Genomic DNA, 17,569 nt, shown 5'->3' on the forward strand with positions numbered 1-17,569 from the left:
TCAAGTATTGTATCACCCTAATAGTAATTTCATATACACATTCTATGTTGCTTATTTTTATGGATTTCATATACTTTGTCTCCATGCATAGGAAAATTGAGTTGGTGAGGCTTGCAAAACTCCTCAACCCATACTGTTTAGTTTTAGCAGACTTATCACATGAATGTTTTTATTTAAAAAACAATAACGGGCCAGGTGCAGTGACTCACGCCTGTAATCCCAGCACTTTGGAAGGCCGAGGCGGGCAAATCACGGGGTCAGGAGATCGAGACCATCCTGGCTAACATGGTGAAACCCCATCTCTATTAAAAATACAAAAAAAATTAGCCGGGCATGGTGGCAGGCGCCTGTAGTCCCAGCTACTGGGGAGACTGAGACAGGAGAATGGCGTGAACCTGGGAGGCGGAGCTTTCAGTGAGCCAAGATTGTGCCACTGCACTCCAACCTGGGCGACAGAGCGAGACTCTGTCTCAAAAAAAAAAAAAAAAAAAAAAGAACAATAACGATGACTCTCTTTAGGGTTCATTAAACACTCTAAGACATACAAATATTTAACTCCCTCAGCCATCACTGCCTCAAGCCCATTCATGATCGCGAATCAAGATCCACGAGCTCTGTGGCAGCGTTTTTGAAGGTGGAGCTTCTCTGGATCATTTGAGGGACTCTATTTTCCTTGCAGGTGTAGGAGCCACTTCAGGAGCTTCTGCCAACTTCCCTGGCACCTCGGGCAGCAGCACCCTGTCTCCCTTCCAGCATGCCCACAAAGGTGAGAAGGGTGCTCAGGTATCGATCACCTGGAGTTAGGTGGTGCTTGGATGAAAGCTCGGAAGAAGAGAGGAAATGATTATGAGTAATGATTATGGTGCGCTTCCCCACCTGATCGCACCTCCCTAATGTAACTGAATGACATGGTGCCCCCCTCACCCCGTGCAGGAAGTCATTATCTCTGCAAGGAGCGGAGTTGATTCCTCCATGGGTGTCCTGGGCCCGATGGGAGGTGCTGGTGATGAAGGCGGGGGCAGAGCAGCAGGTGGGCAGCACAGGCAGCTGCAAGCCGGGCCAGGAGGAGAGACTAGGCGTCCTGGGCTTTGGTTTGGCTGGGAGTCAACAGCAGTTCTATCACTGGCTTTCATATAAACCTGCTGACCATGGCACTTTAATATTCACTTGCAGAAAGCACATTTCATTCTCCCTAACCAGGGAAGAAGGGATTGAGGAAGAGCCCAAAGTTCAATATGTCTTTCAGAGTCAGCCCTCCAGCTGACTTGGCCTTTCCCTCTCACTGGTTTAGTGCCAGCCCGTTATTGAAACATGTTTCGGGTCCAGGTCTCAGTGAGCCATGAGGTACCTTCCAGATCCCTCAGAGCACCCAGCTCGTCAGCCTCATCACTGGGCCTCTCACATGCTAACGCAGAGCAAAAGGCAGGACTGCTGGGAGTCCAAATATATGAATCTCATTTGCACAGGCCCCGGGGGGAGGAGCTCACAACATGGAGAATATTAAAACACTTATGTCATCTAGACCTGGCATGCAAATGCTATTACAGGTATTCCCCAGATGATCCTGGGAGGCTGGTTTTCCTGCAGATGCACCCACAGGGGAGGCTCAGTGCCCACATGTGGGGTTTTCAACTCTGGCACTACCTCCCCCAAGATGATCCGAGAGCTTCAGATGCTTGTCTCCTATTTGGGTGGTGGCAAATCTGGATCTTACTTCAAGAGAATCAGAGTCCTGTTTGGTTATTTTAGAGAATGAGAACGAGCTTCAGGGCATTTTATGCAATCCAAGGTCGACATTAACCTGGGAAGTGAGCAACATCGCCCAGGGTGACTGAGGGACTGCCTGGTGGAGGCGGCAGAGCAGGTGGACTAGGCGGCCCCGCCCAGGCACCACCTGTGCCCTGGAGCTCTTAAAATGACACTTAAGTTGAAATTGCATGAGGTGCAGGATGGAGCCAAACCCGGAATCCAGAGCTGATCCTGGAGTTAGGTGGTGGTGCTCGGATGAAAGCTTGGAAGAAGAGAGGAATCCTGACTTTTGTTTGGAAATACCCAGACTTGAACTGTGCTGATTTCCAGACACTCTTGTTCACTGGCCTTTCTTCCTCTCCACACCAAACCCTGCCCTCAGGTTCCCAAAGTAGTAGAAGCAAGGGCAAACTCCCTAGGAACAACCAGATGATCCCAGAGAAGTCTGGAGAGGCCAGTCTGAGGGCAGCGAGCAGGGCTGTGGGCAGTCCTGGTCTGGCAGCCAAAACCAACGCGGAGGACTTGGTTCTCAGTCTAAGCAAGCACCTCAGATTTCAGGGTTCCCTGAAAGCATCCCAGGGGCAGGCACACTGCTTCCAGGGGCTGTAGTCCTGGAGGGAAGAGCAGCAGCAGGAATCCTGAGCTCTGGGTCACTCACGTCTTCTCTCCACCCACAGAACTCTCAGGCCAAGGACACCTGGCCACTGCCCTGATCATTGCAATGTCCACCATCTTCATCATGGCCATCGCCATCGTCCTCATCATCATGTTCTACATCCTGAAGACAAAGCCCTCTGCCCCAGGTGACGGCCCCCATGCGCCGGTGCCCTGCCTCCTGGACTCTCCGTCAACTCCCCCTGTCGGAGAGCCTGGCTGCTCACTCCCTCCTCTCTCCCCAGCCTGTTGCACCAGCCACCCGGGGAAGAGTGTGGAGGCCCAAGTGAGCAAGGACGAGGAGAAGAAAGAGGCCCCAGGTCTGTGAGCCAGGCCTTCCACACCCATGTGCGTGGTGCCCGTCTCTGGGTGGAGGGCGTCCCCGGCAGCGGCCTACTGGCTGCTTCTGCTCTCGCATGCTGAACCACGCTGTGCTTACCGCGGGGTGGTGCCACGCAGACACCGGGCAGCTCTGCCCAACAGGAAGAACAGGGTTGAACTGAGCGCAGAGCCGTGAGCCAATTCTAACTCCTGTCTCCCCAACCTCCCCATTTCCCTGCAGACAACGTGGTGATGTTCTCCGAGAAGGATGAATTTGAGAAGCTGACAGCAACTCCAGCAAAGCCCACCAAGAGGTATGTGGAAGCCCCCAGCGCCAGGCTGAAGCTGGGGTCCTGTGGATCCTGAGCAGGGAGGGGAGCCAGGGTGCAGCTGGGTGCACTGACAGGCTAGCCTGGGACACCATGGGGATGTTCAGCGACAGACAGTCCCTGCCGCCTCTCTGCTGACTGGCAGGGGTCAGGCGGTGTGAGGAGCCTGTGGGAACAGCTGCCTGCTCTCGGGTGAGGCTCCTGTCCCTGCACCCTGCCAAATTCCCTGGGCCTTCCTCCTTAACATCCGACTTCCTCATGCCCCTTCTCCAGACTGGGAGGACAGAACATAAGCCAAGGATGCATGCAGCATGCTCTATGACTGCTGCTGCAGCCAACACACCAGTACCACTCGTGGCGGTGCCAGTACTGCTGCCACCGTAATGCTGGTGACAACCGCCGTGATGGTGGCTGACAGCATTCGGCGCCTGCTGCCCACCAGGTGCTGGGCTAGGGCTGTGAACACATCTTCCCGCCACAGCGCAGGAGCAAGGTGCTCATATCATCCCTGTTTATAGGACACCACACTGAGGCGTGGAAGTTGTCGCTTGCCCAAGGTCACACATTAGTGAGCAGCAGGGCTGGGGTCTGAGTCCAGGCTCCTAGGGAGCCACGTGGCGTAAAGAGGCCTCTGGAGGAGGAGATTTGGCAGGTGAGGCCTTTCCCGTGTTTACCACACATGAAGGTGTGGGAGCAGCCCCTGCTCGAAAATCGAGGGAAGAGGGAAGTCAATGTTTTATTCATCCAGTGGGATGGTCATTTGGACTTGGTCCTGCGTAGCTTCCAAAAATCAACCCCACAGCCTGGGCTCCCAGCCAGGCAATGCGCCTGGAGCCCGCTGCCAGCCTCTGCCCCACGACCACGGCAGGCTGCGCTGGAAGGACACCCCCACAACAGTGCCTCCCTTGGCAGATGGGGCACAGAGGCCACCAGAAGGTCACCAAACTGGTTAGAGGAAGAGCAGAGGTTAAGCAAGCCCTCCTCTCCTGCCCCCACCCCATGATCTTCCTGTGGTTCGCCTTGCAAAGCCATTCCTGTCGAGAAATAATAATCGATCCAGCATCTGTGTGGAGCTCTGGCATTCATAGAGCACTGCCAGGTGCATTGTCTCACTTGGAAAACTCCAGTGTCTCTTAACACCCCTGACACACGGGCAGGAGGCAAACAAATACGAAGTCTTTACATACGAGGAAAGAAAAGCGGAGTATGTGTTGGGGTGGTTATTTCCTGCAAGTGACTCAATTCCAGTTGATCGTTTTTCAGCCACCACCACCCCTGCAGGCATTTGTGGTCTAAGACCCATTGTGCCTGACTGGCGGGAGGTGCCAGATCCAAGCTGCTGCTCCCAGGACCAAGGGTAGGACCTGGTCACCCTGCATGGATGTAACTCTTTTTTTTTTTTGAGACGGAGTCTCGCTCTGTCGCCCGGGCTGGAGTGCAGTGGCCGGATGTCAGCTCACTGCAAGCTCCGCCTCCCGGGTTTACGCCATTCTCCTGCCTCAGCCTCCCAAGTAGCTGGGACTACAGGCGCCCGCCACCTCGCCCGACTAGTTTTGTGTATTTTTTAGTGGAGACGGGGTTTCACCGTGTTAGCCAGGATGGTCTCGATCTCCTGACCTCGTGATCCGCCCGTCTCGGCCTCCCAAAGTGCTGGGATTACAGGCTTGAGCCACCGCGCCCGGCCGATGTAACTCTTAAATAGGGCCTCCCTAGAGACTGAATTCGCTCCTCAGCCTCCAGCCCAGCCTTATCTCATTCTGTCTCAGCCTCTCCCTTCTGTTGTTCAGGCTTTTCTTATTTCCAGAAATTAAAAGGGCAGAGACATGCCCCCACGACTTGAGTTGCAGTTGAAGACAGGGAAAATTCAGAGGCCCTACTAGGAAAAAATATATACTTCTTTCATACACAAATATTAAATACAAATTGAACCCTGACAATTGTACATTAAAAGACAGCAAGGCACTGAGCTTTTGTCTCTGCTGTTTGTCCCTGGGTCGTGGAGACAGGACCTGGGGTGCCACCTCACCTGCTCCACCTCACCTGCTCCACCTCACCTGCTCTCAAGTGGGGACAGGGATGGGCCCTACCACCTCCTTGTGAGGCCCTGAAGCCTGATGAGGAAGTGGATCCCACTGAGGCTTCATGATGGTTCTCATTTTCTTTGTATTACCCTGTCTCTAGGGTTGTGTTTGCCTGTGGGCTTCACTGCTGTAACCTAGTTACTAACAAATACAGTCCTTTTTTTAAGAAAAAAAGGTCTTCAGCCAAACCACAGGAAGCAAGCAGGATGCCTCTAAAGAAGAATATTGTTTTTCATACACTTGGAATGGTTTTAAGAGAGTTTAAGCTCCAACCCACATGTGCCAAGGGCAGACCCTGGGTTCTTTGTGGGCTGTGAACCACAAGGTGGCATGAACCTGGGCTTCGTGCATCCGACCGCCCACCCACCTCACCTGCTGGGGCTTGCTGTGCCACCCTCTGCAATGCACACAGGTCAACCAGGTCACCCCCCTAGTCAAGAGGGGGCTTTCCAGGCACAAGGCTCCATTCAGCTCCCTTTTCAATGACTCCAGAGAGCCAGCATGGATTCAGTGCCAGCCACATCAATCTATTTGCTTAACATGAAGACACCAGTTGAACTTGGTTCTTACTGGGATTAAATACAGGGATCTAGGACATATTCAATGAACCTTTATGGAGCAGCCGCTGCGTGTCAGATAGCAGAGAAGGAGAGGCCCGTGGATGCCTCCCACCCTCAGTGACAGCCCCAGCCCCTTAGACGCCTGCAGGTCACCCACCATGGACTTGTTTGGAAGGAAGCAGGAAGCCTCCGGTGTATCTGTCTCATCTCACATGCCCTGGTCCTGTGCCCACAAGGTGCCCAGTTGAAAAACAAGTCATTGCCCCCCACTGTCCACAGCTGGGCAATGGACAAGTTCACCACAGGAGAACTTGTCAGGGCTGCAGTCCCCCCAGGCGCTGCTAATGACCATCGCTCTTGTTTTTGCAGCGAGAACGATGCCTCGTCTGAGAATGAGCAGCTGCTGAGCCGGAGTGTGGACAGTGACGAGGAGCCCGCCCCTGACAAGCAGGGCTCCCCGGAGCTGTGCCTGCTATCGCTGGTTCACCTGGCCAGGGAGAAGTCTGCCACCAGCAACAAGTCAGCCGGGGTGAGGCTCCTGCAGATGCCATGATGAGCTGTGAGATGTGGCCCCCTCCCAGCCACAAGACTAGAACTTTCTTACTGAATCAGCTCTCCTGCAAGACGGGGTGTTTCTCCCAAAAGTCCAAGCAAGGAGACCTGGACAGTGACAGGTTCATAGCAAGATAGTCAAAAGGGGGGAAAAAGACTTTCTTTCTTTTTTTTGTTTTTGAGATGGGACCCAGCCTGTCTGTCACCCAGCCTGGAGTGTGGTGGTGCGATCTCGGCTCACTGCAACCTCCGCCTCCTGGGTTCAAGCAATTCTTCTGTCTCAGCCTCCCAAGTAGCTAGGACTACAGGTGCATGCTGCCACGCCCAGCTAATTTTTTTGTATTTTAGTAGAGACGAGGTTTCACTGTGTTGCCCAGGCTGATCTCAAACTCCTGAGTTCAGGCAATCCACCTGCCTCAGCCTCCCAAAGCGCTAGGATTACAGGTGTGAGCCACCATGCCCAGCCACTTTGTTTTTATTATATAGCTTCATACACAAACATGAAAAAGAATAAGCAAAAAGAAAAAAGGTAAAATCACTTGGAATGCCAGAGGGCAGAAAAAGATCCTTGTAAATATACTGGGTTTTATCCAGCCAGGCAATTTTCTACACACACACAGACACACACACGCCTTTCTCGTATGCATTTTTTAAAATATAAAAACAGGCTCACATGTAGAAACTGTCCCCAGGGTTTTATCACCTACCACCCTGTAATGTACTGTGGCCAGGAGCAGGGCAGGGGTGAGGGCAGAGATGACCAGAGCCCTCTTGGGCTCCCTGTGGACCTGGCCTGTGGTCGTCCCTCTAGTCTGTGCCCTGGCTGCAGACCCCCGTCACAGGACAGCTGTGTTGCTAGGCAACATCACTGATGGCAAAAATGCCCAGTTGGGATCCTGGCTCCGGCCTGGTCCTGATAGGATGCCATCCTCTGCCGGCTCCGAGTTCAGTGACCTCTGTAATGGGGCTGCCACTTGCAGAGACCCTGGAAGCCTGTGGGTTGTTACAAAAGAAATAGGTAGCCGTGGCCCCGGGACTCTTCAGCCAGGGCCACTGAGCACCTGTGCACCGTGGGCCTGGTCTCCTGGCACCAGCCACGTGATCCAGGATGGGAGCCCCACACGGCTCTGCTGCAGCACAGATGTCCTGAGGGCAAGTGGGGGTCCCCATCGTCATCTTTTCAAACAGACTGATGCCAGGGGTATCCCCAATTATCTTACGAGTCTGACCAACCAGCTGAGCCTGAGAAGCACCCGTGGTGGACCCCAAAGATGATTGAGTGGGAAAACCTGAAGAAGACCCTCCTCCCTGTGTGTCGGGGCTGGGGTGCTGACACGGGGGCTGTGTGCAGTGTCTCCGGTGTCAGGCGTAGCTGCTGCCTGCCCCTGCTGACATGGAGGATTTGCCTCCTCACTACTGTTGCCCCTTTCTGGAGGTGAAAATTCTCCTGACTCCTTTTTTACAGATTCAAAGCCGGAGGAAAAAGATCTTGGATGTGTATGCCAACGTGTGTGGAGTCGTGGAAGGTAAGCTGAGAGAGGTGGTGCAGACATAAGGGCTGTGCCCGGAGCCCTGAGGCTCCTGTGAGGGGAACTCAGGGAAGCCGTCCAATCCCGTTGCCGCACTCTGGTCAGAACGGCCGCTGGAACCGACTTCAGGTGTGGAGAAACAGAATCTGGCTCCCAGATATTAGAAGGCATCTCCCAGTGCTTCCATGGGCCTTCCCCTCATGGCAGGAGACAGCCCGGTGCAGGCACCCACTACAGGGACATGCAGGGTCGGGGAGCAGCAGCCATGGAGCCTTGGAACTCCTGTGTCCCCAGTGCCTGTCTCCACATTGGCATCGTCATCTGGGAAACATAATCAGTCACTTAGTCACTTATCCTAGACTCAGCCTCCCTCTCCCTGCCGTCAAGCGTCCCCGATGTCCGATGGCCCTGGGAGCCTCCAGCCTCCCCTCCCAGCAGCCTTCTGAGCCAAGTCAGGCTGTCTCCCCATAACCTGGGGTTGGGTGTGGGCAGGTAAGAGGCAACAGGATAGGACCGTCAGTGCTGCAATCTGAAATCCTAATCCTCAACTTCCAGTTCCTGCAAAATCCTCTTTCTAAATTCCTTCTTATTAACCCCAAAGATAAACCCCTTGCGGCTGAGGTCAGGAGTTTTCCTGCTGCTGGCCTTGCTGGCCTCCCTCCTCGGACTCCTTGATCTGGCCGGGCAGTGGGAGTGGAGCCTGTTGCACGCCGGGCAGCTCGCCAATGCCCCCAATACCCCTCCTCCCACCCCCACACTCCACCGTAGGCCAAGTGCAGCCCCCTGTTCCCTGGCAGGCTTTCTGGTCCAGTGCTTTGTTGGCCAGAAATAACTATACTGTGGGTGAGCTCCAGGGCCAAGAATTCTTGGCTGCCGCTGAAACATGGCATCTCTCCATAAACACATGCCCCAGGTCAGCCTGCCTGATCTCACCTGGCATGGCCTGGGGCTGTCAGCTGCCCAGGGGAGGATGGTCTAGGACTCACCTTCCATCCACCAGCAAGCTCTTCTCTGTTCCAAAAAATATTTAGTTCACACCCTGGGACAGGGGTTTTCAAACCTCAGCCAGGGCTGAGAACTTGTGCTCTGTGCCCAGCCCTGATGAATATTAGAGTCACCTGCGGGTCTTAACACCATCTCTGCCCATCCAGCCCACCCAATCTGCCCCAACACCCTGAGGTAATTAGTCAGGGGTGAATCCCAGGCATCTGTGTCTCTGTTTTTTGTTTTGTTTTGTTTTTAATTAAACTTTTTATTTTGAGATACTTCTTACCATGCAGTGGTAAGAGAGAATACAGAGAGATCCTGCAAGCCCTTTACCCAGTTTCTCCTAATGATAACATCTTGCAAAACCATACACAAGAAGTCACAACCAGGACAGTGATATCGACACAGTGAAGCTAGACTCAGCTCCCATACAAAAAACTCCTCCTGTTGCCCTTTTACAGCCACAGCCAATTCCCACCCATCCCACCCTCACCTAGGCCCCTGGAAACCAGTAATCTGTTCTCCATTCCTACAGTTTTGTCATTTCAAGCGTGTTATAAAAGTGGAATCACATAGTATGTAACCGTTGGTGAATGGCTTTTTGCACTCAGCATAATTCACTGGAGGTCCAGCCAGGTTGTTGCATGTATCAATAGTCCATTCCTCTCTCTTGCTGAGTAGTAGTCTGTGGCATAAATAGACCAGAGCTGGTTTAACCATTCACTTGCTGAAGGACATCAGGGTTAGTTCCACTTAAGGGCTATTATGAACAAAGGTGCTATAAATATTTGTGTATAGGTTTTCGCGTGGACATCAGTCGTGATTTATCTGGGATAAAGACCCAGGAGTGCATTTGTTGGCTTGTATGATAGTTGCATGGTTGTTTTTTTTAAAAAACTGCCAAACTGTTTTCCAAAGTTGTTGTCCCTTTTACATTCCTACGAGCAGTGTGTGAATGTCTAGTTTGTCCATATCCTTGCCAGCATTTGGTGGTGTGACTATGTTTTATTTTAGCTGTTCTGAGAAGTGTGTTATGACATCTTAGTGTGGTCTTAATTTGCATGTCCCTATTGTTTGAATATCCTTTCTTGTGTTTATTTTTCATCTGTATGTCCTCTTCAGTAAAACGAATGTTTCTTCATGTCTTTTGCCCATTTTTCAATGGTATTACATGATTTTTTGCTGTTGAGTTTTGAGGGTTTTTAACAATATATCCTAGACACTAGTCCTGTGATGGATATGTGGTTTTGTAAATGTTTTCTCCATTCTATAGCTAGTTTAACTTATCTTTTCAGTCTCTTAACAGGGTCTTTCACAGAATGATGCTTTAAATTTTTATGAGTCAAATTTATGAAATTAATTATAAAGTTTTCCTTTTATGGATGGTGCTTTTTGTGTCAAATCTAAGATCTCTCTTGCCTAGTCCTAGATCCCAGAGATTTGCTCCCACAATTTTTTCTAGAAGTTTTATAGCTTAATGTTTTACATTGAAGTCCACATAGTTTTTATGTTTTGCATTTAAGTTCACATGGTTCACATTTTGGCAGTTAAGTTTGAGTTGATTTTTATAGAAGATATGAAACTTGGGTCAAAGTTCATTTTTTTGTCTATGGATATCCAATTGCTCCAGCACTGTTTTTTTTGAAAAAGTATCTTTCCTCCATTGAATTGCTTTTCATACTTTGTCAAAAATCAGTTTGGCATATTTATATAGGTCTATTTTCTGGGGTCGCTGTTCTGTTGCATCGATCTACATGTCTGTCCCTCTTATAATACCACACATTCTTGATTCTTGTATAAGTTATATAATAACTTATATAAGTCTTGAAATGAAATAGACTGCTCCCACTTTCTTTTTTCAAAAATCTTTTAGCTATTCTAGTTCCTTTGTCTTTCTATATAAGTTTTAGAATAATCTTCCCTATATGTACAAAATGCCTTGCTGGGATTTTAATGAGTTGCAACAAAACTGTATATCAGTTGGGAAGATTTGACATCTTTATTATGTTGAGTCTTCTGAGCCATGGACATGGTATATCTCTTCATTTATTTAGCACAACTTTAATTTTTTGTATCTACATTGTGTAGTTTCCAAAAAACAAGTTCTATGCATATTTTGCTAGATGTACATCATAAGTATATCATTTATTTTTTGAGCAACTGTAAATGACAATTTAAATTCAGTAGCCATACATTCATTATTAGCTATATAGAAATACAATTGATTTTTGTATGTTTATTATGTATCCTGTGACCTTGCTGAATTCACTTATAAGATCTGGGAGTCTTCTTGTAGATTCCTTGGGATTTTCTACATAGATAATCACATCTGCAAATGGGACCGTTTTATTTCTTCCTTTCCAATGTGTATACCTTTTCCTTCCTTTTCTCATTTTATTGCACTGGCTACACCTTCCAGCACTACAGTGAATGTAAGTGATGAAGCATAAGCAGAAATTCTTGCCTTATTTCTGATCTTAAAAGCATTCCATTTTTCACCATTAAGTATAATATTAGCTCTAGGCTTTTTATAAATTGTTGACATTAATTTTTTGAGTGGATTACAGTAATTTTTAAATATTGAACCAGCCTTGCCTCCCTGGAATAAGCCATACCTGATGTGGTACAATTCTTTTTTATATGGTTGCATTCTATTTGCTAATATTTTGTTAAGGATTTTGCATTTATATTCATGAGAGATATTGGTCTGTGGTTTGTTTTTTGTCTTTGTCTGGTTTTTGTATCCAGTTTATACTACCCTCACAGAGTAAGTTAGGAAGTGTTTCTTCCTTTTCTATGTCTAGAAAATATACTGTAGAATTGCTATTAATTATTTCTTAAACATTTTGTAGAATTCTTCAGTGAAATCATGGGGACCTAGAGATGTCTTTTGGGGAGTTTTTGTTTGTTTATTTTTTGAGACGGAGTCTTGCTCTGTCACCCAGGTTGGAGTGCAGTGGCACGATCCTGGCTCACTGCAACCTCTGCCTCCCAAGTTCAAGCAATTCTCCTGCCTCAGCCTCCCAAGTAGCTGGGATTATAGGCTTATGCCACCGCAGCCCAGCTAATTTTTTTTTTTTTGAGATGGAGTCTCACTCTGTCCCAGGCTGGCAACCTCCACCTCCCAGGTTCAAGTGATTCTCCTGCCTCAGCCTCCTGAGTAGCTAGGATTACATGTGTGTGCTACCATGCCCAGCTAATTTCTGTATTTTTAGTAGAGATGGGGTTTCACCATGTTGGTCAGGCTGGTCTTGAACTCCTGACCATGTGGTCCACCTGCTTTGGTCTCCCAAAATGCTGGGATTACAGGCGTGAGCCACCATGCCTGGCCTTAATTTTTGTATTTTAGTAGAAACAGGGTTTCACCATCTTGGCCAGAGTGGTCTTGAACTCCTGGCCTCAAGCAACATAACCACCTCGGCCTCCCAAAGTGCTGGGATTACAGGCGTGAGCCACCACGTTTGGCTGGAGATTTTTACAGTTACAAATTCAGCTTCCTTAATAGTTATAAGTCTGTTCAAATGATCTGTTTTACATTGGGTAAGTTGTGATAGTTTATGTTTTTTGAGGAATTGTTTATTTTCACCTAAGTTGTCAAATCTATATGTGTAGAGTTAAAGTTGCATAGTTTTCCCTTATTAGGTTTGATATCTATGGTGTCTGTAGTGGTATCTCCTGCTTCTTTCTTGATATTGGTAATTTGTGTCTTATCTATTTATCTATTTTTTTCCTTGTCAGTTATATTGATCTTTTCAAATAACTGTTTCTTTTCATATTGCTCTCTTTTACTTTACTGTTTTCAATTTCATTGATTACTGTTCTTATTTCTAAATTACTTATTTCCTTCTATGTACATTTGGTTTATTTTGTTAATCTTTTTCTAAGTGCTTGAGATGGGAGCTTAGATTATTAACTTAAGAGTTTTCCTTCTTTGTATTTCTGCTATAAATTTCCCTCTCAGTACTACTTTAGCTGTGTCTCACAAATACTGACATCTGGTATTTTTATTTTCATTCATTTTTAAATTTTCTTTGAGACTTCCTCTTCGACCTGTGGATTATTTAGAAGACTGTTGTCTAGTTTTCAAATGTGTAAAGTTTTTTCTGTTATTGATTTATATTCTAATTGTGGTAGGGGAATATACTTTGTATAATTTCAATTCTTTTAATTTGTTGAGGTGTAAGGCCCATAATTATAAAGAATGTGTATTCTGCTGTTGTTGAATGGAGTGTTCTATAAATGTTGATTAGATCTTGTTGGTTGATGATGTTGGTAAGTTCTATATTCTTGCTGATTTTTTTCTAATTGTTCTATCATTTACTGAGGGAGGAATGTTAAAGTTTTCAACTATAATTGTGGGCTTATCTCTTCTTTCAGGTCTATCAGTTTTTGTTTCACATATTTTGGAGCTCTGTTGTTTGGTGCATCTTCATTTAGGATTGCTATGTCTTCTTGGATTGACCCTTTTATCATTATTAAATGTCACTTTCTGGTGATTTTTTTCCTCTGAAGTCTACTTTGACTGATGTTATAGCCATTCTGCCTTCCTTTTATTGAAGTCCGCATGATATGTATTTTTCCATTCTTTTACTTCCAACCAGCCTCTCTCATTATATTGAAGTGAGTTTCTTGTAGGCAGCATATAACTGGGTATATTTTAAAATCTACTCTACCAAGTTCTGCCTTTTAGGTTTTTGTTTGTTTGTTTGTTTTTTATGGAGTTTCTGCTCCTGTTGCGCAGGCTGGAGTGCAATGGTGTGATCTTGGCTCACTGCAACCTCTGCTTCCCAGGTTCAAGCAATTCTCCTGCCTCAGCCTCTCAAGTAGCTGGGATCACAGGCATGCACCACCACATCGGCTAATTTTTTTTTTTTTGTTGGAGCAGGGTTTCACCATGTTGGCCAGGCAGGTCTCAAACTCCTGACCTCAGCTGATCCACCTGCCTTGGCCTCCCAAAGTGCTGGTATTACAGGCATAAGCCACCACACCCAGCCTTTAGTTGGTATTTAAACCATTTACATTAAGTGTAGTCATTATTACGTTAGGGCTCAATTAAGTCTGCTATTTTATATTTTGTTTACTGTTCGTTGTCTCTGGTTTTCATTTCTGTGTTTTTATATTCCTGCTTTTCTGTGGATCACTTGAACAAATTTCAGAATTCGACTTTGGTGTTTTTTGAGTGATATGTTTTGATTTTATCTTTTTCCATAGTTATTTTAGTAGTTTGTCTAGAGATTACATTTACACACATAACTTATCAGTCTACTGGTGTTATTAGTATTTATTTTTATTTTTGAGATGGAGTCTTGTTCTGTTGCCCAGGTTGGAGAGCAGTGGCGCGATCTTGGCTCACTGCAACCTCTGCCTCCCAGGTTCAAGCGATTCTCCTGCCTCAGCCTTCCGAGTAGCTAGGATTACAGCTGTGCACCACCACACCAACCGGTTGTATTTTTAGTAGAGACAGAGTTTCACCATGTTGGCCGGGCTGGTCTCGAACTCCTGACCTCAGGTGAACTGCCGACCTCAGCCTCCCAAAGTCCTTGGTTTACAGGTGTGAGCCACTGTGTCTGGTCTTCCTGGTGTTATTATTTTGCCAGTTTGAATGAAGTATAAAAACTTTACCTTTCTCTTTGTCCCTTTACCTTCCATGTTTATAGTAGTTGTAAATATTTCCTCTACATATGTTTAGAACAACATAAATTGCTTCAACTGCCTAACCTAATTCAGAAAACGTAAAAAGAGAAGGAAAGTCTATTTTATTTCCCCGAATTTTTGCTCACTATGTTCTTTTATGATGTCTCGTTTCATTTTTTTATTATTTCCTTTCTGTTTATACAATTTCCTTTTGCTTCTTTTAGGGTGGTCTGCTGCTGAAAAATTCTTAATTTTTCTTTGGCTTGAAATGTCTTGATATTCTCATGTCATCCTGAAGGATATTTTCACTCAGCTCACTGCAACCTGGTATGCAACTCTGGGTTGAAAGTTCTCTTCCTTCAGTACTTGGAAATACTGTGCTACTTCTCTCTGGTCTCCAGGTTTCTGATTATAAATTTACTGTCATTCTAATTGTTTTCTCTCTCTAGGTCAGGCGTTGTTTTTCTTTGGCTGTTTCTAAGACTTTATCTTTAGTTTTCAGAAGTTCATTTATGATGTATCTTGACATGAATATATTTGGGTTTATCCTGTTTGGGATTTGCTTAGCTTCTTGAATCTGTAGACTTGTATCTCTTTACAAATTTGGGGACTTTTAAGCCATCATTTATTTGAGTACTTTAGTCCCACTCTCTTCTCCTCTCCTTCTGAAACTTCATGACACAAATGTTAGCTCTTTTGTTATAACCCCACAGTTCCCTAAGGCTCTGTGTTTTTCAGTTTATTTTCTCTGATTGAGTAATTTCCACTGCTAGCTTCCATTATCCACCTCACTGATTCTTTCCTCTGTCTTTATTCTGCCATTGAACACATCCACTGAGTTTTTATTGTGGTTATTGTATTTTTTAAGTTCTAATATTTTCATTTCTTTTGTACATTTTGTATATTTTTGCTGAGGATTTCTTTTTTTCTCTATTTTCTATTTCTGTTTTTCTATTATTGCATTTGTTTTAAGCATGTTCATAATTGCTTGTTGAAGCACTTTTATTATGGCTTCTTTAAAACCTTTTTCAGATTATCTAACATCTGTCATCTCAGTGTTAGCATCTATTGTTTTTCTTTTTTTACTCATTTGACATCTTCCTGGTTCTTGGTATGATGAGTGAATTCACTTTGAAACCTGTGTAGTTTTATGTCCTGATATGAAACTCTGGGTCTTATTTAAGCCTTCTATTTTAGCTGGCTCCTTTTGATAGACAGCCCTGTGGCAGAATGAGGGTGCTGTCTTGCTACTGTTAGGTGAAGGTAGACATCCAAATTCCCCATTCAACCTTCACTAACACCCAAGGGGACTCCTTTTTACTGCTACTTGGGGTTTGGGAGTATGGCTCCTGACACGGTCACCACAGGGGCAGGGGAGTTGTTACCAGCTGGTTGATGAGAAAGCCCCATCTCCCTACATGGCCTTTCCTGACACCACCTGGCACAGCGCTACAGCTTGGTGAGGGTGGAAGTCTAGGCTCCCCACTCAGTCTTTGCTACCCTGGATGGAGTGGGGACACAGTTTTTCTGTGGTGTTTGGCTGGAATAGAGCAATTATTGTCTAAATGTTTTATGCTTGCTAGGCTGCTCTTTTCCTAGTGCTCTGACTAGAGAGAGAAGACTTTTGTTGGGGCTGTTTTTGTCTGTGGTTGCTATTATTTCTGGATTTTTGGACTTTTCTGCCCCATGTCTGGAATTTATGAGGCAAAAGAAAACCCAGGGAACTCACCACCACCACCATCCTTAGATATCGAGGTCCTTAGTTGGTCTGTCTTCTTTTCTCCACTTTTCAGAGACTTCTTGTATTTGTTTTATACAGAATGTTCAGGGCTTTTAGCTGCACTTAGTGGGAGGATTAGGGAAAATTATATCTACTCATCTTCCAGAAGCAGCAATATCAAGTTTTTAAATGCTCCTAGGTGAGTCTAATGTACAGTGAACCCCAAAAACCATCAGACCACTGAGTTGGCAGTGACTTGGTTCAGATAACCCCAATCTGGGGCTATCATTGAGAGCACCCATTACAAAGTTGACTGCTGTTCCCTAAAGAGACATGACACTGTCTCTTTGACCCCCTCCTCAGCCCAGCCCCATGGGAGACAGGGTTACCCAACTAAGGATAACTTGTCTTGAAGTCTTTGAGAATTGCTAAAAATGGTCATCAGGGAATTATTATCATGGTCAATAGAGCAGTCATTTTCCTAGTGGGGAAGGGGCTATTACCAGGGTTAGGGTACATGCACAGCCCTCTCTTGTGGCTGGCAGCGTTCTAGGTGTCATTTGCCTTAAATTATGCATTTGTTTTAGGTGGCTTTCTGCATGCTTTGTTTCATGATTTTTTAATGTTTTTTTCAATAATTTTTATTTCATTTAAATAATTTTTCATGGTGTTGACGTTCTATTGACTGCGACTTGCAGCATCTAACTGTGACCACTGGTGTTTGCAGGTCTTAGCCCCACGGAGCTGCCATTTGATTGCCTCGAGAAAACTAGCCGAATGCTCAGCTCAACGTACAACTCTGAGAAGGCTGTTGTGAAAACGTGGCGCCACCTCGCCGAGAGCTTCGGCCTGAAGAGGGATGAGATTGGGGGCATGACAGACGGCATGCAGCTCTTTGACCGCATCAGCACGGCAGGCTACAGCATCCCTGAGCTGCTCACAAAACTGGTGCAGATTGAGCGGCTGGATGCTGTGGAGTCCTTGTGTGCAGACATACTGGAGTGGGCGGGGGTTGTGCCACCTGCTTCCCAGCCACATGCTGCATCCTGAAAAGCATGCCTGTGGGTTGTCCTCCCAGGACAAGCCAAGGATCAATGAGGGCTCTGGAGCTGTGAGTGGTGCCAAAAGACTGCCAAGAATCAAGGCTTTTGTGATGTCACCATGTGCCTTAGGATGTTCAAGGAGCCAGATGAAATAAGGCCTGTCTTCCAATTTAACCAAAGATAAAGGACTAGAGCTGGGCTACTTTCACATGCTCGCCTGTACCTCACCAGGCAGAGTAAATATCCACTCACGCTGGGCGTGGTGGCTCAAGCCTGTAATCCCAGCACTTTGGGAGGCCAAGACGGGCGGATCACGAGGTCAGGAGATCGAGACCATCCTGGCTAACATGGTGAAACCCCGTCTCTACTAAAAAATACAAAAAACTAGCCGGGTGATTTGGCGGGCGCCT

The 17,569-nt window shown here is 46.6% G+C and overlaps 1 protein-coding gene across 2 annotated transcripts in view; it reads left to right on the forward strand.

Moving 5' to 3' along the window:
* The window catches only part of EDAR (ectodysplasin A receptor), a 101,068-nt gene extending 83,809 nt beyond the window's left edge, over window positions 1–17,259 (forward strand). Inside the window, exons 6-12 of one of the 2 annotated variants that reach the window (XM_011961462.1) lie at window positions 680–766; window positions 2,427–2,552; window positions 2,649–2,723; window positions 2,966–3,038; window positions 6,064–6,223; window positions 7,712–7,772; window positions 16,844–17,192. In XM_011961462.1, coding sequence (XP_011816852.1) covers window positions 680–766; window positions 2,427–2,552; window positions 2,649–2,723; window positions 2,966–3,038; window positions 6,064–6,223; window positions 7,712–7,772; window positions 16,844–17,166 — 905 coding nt within the window. In that variant the 3' untranslated portion in view covers window positions 17,167–17,192. Of the gene's footprint in view, window positions 1–679; window positions 767–2,426; window positions 2,724–2,965; window positions 3,039–6,063; window positions 6,224–7,711; window positions 7,773–16,843 lie in introns of both variants that reach the window. The other variant, XM_011961461.1, reaches the window with a different exon arrangement.
* Window positions 17,260–17,569: the final 310 nt, after the last annotated feature.

Source organism: Colobus angolensis, unplaced genomic scaffold (genome assembly GCF_000951035.1).
Source record: "Colobus angolensis palliatus isolate OR3802 unplaced genomic scaffold, Cang.pa_1.0 Scaffold552, whole genome shotgun sequence".
Lineage (NCBI taxonomy): Eukaryota > Metazoa > Chordata > Mammalia > Primates > Cercopithecidae > Colobus > Colobus angolensis.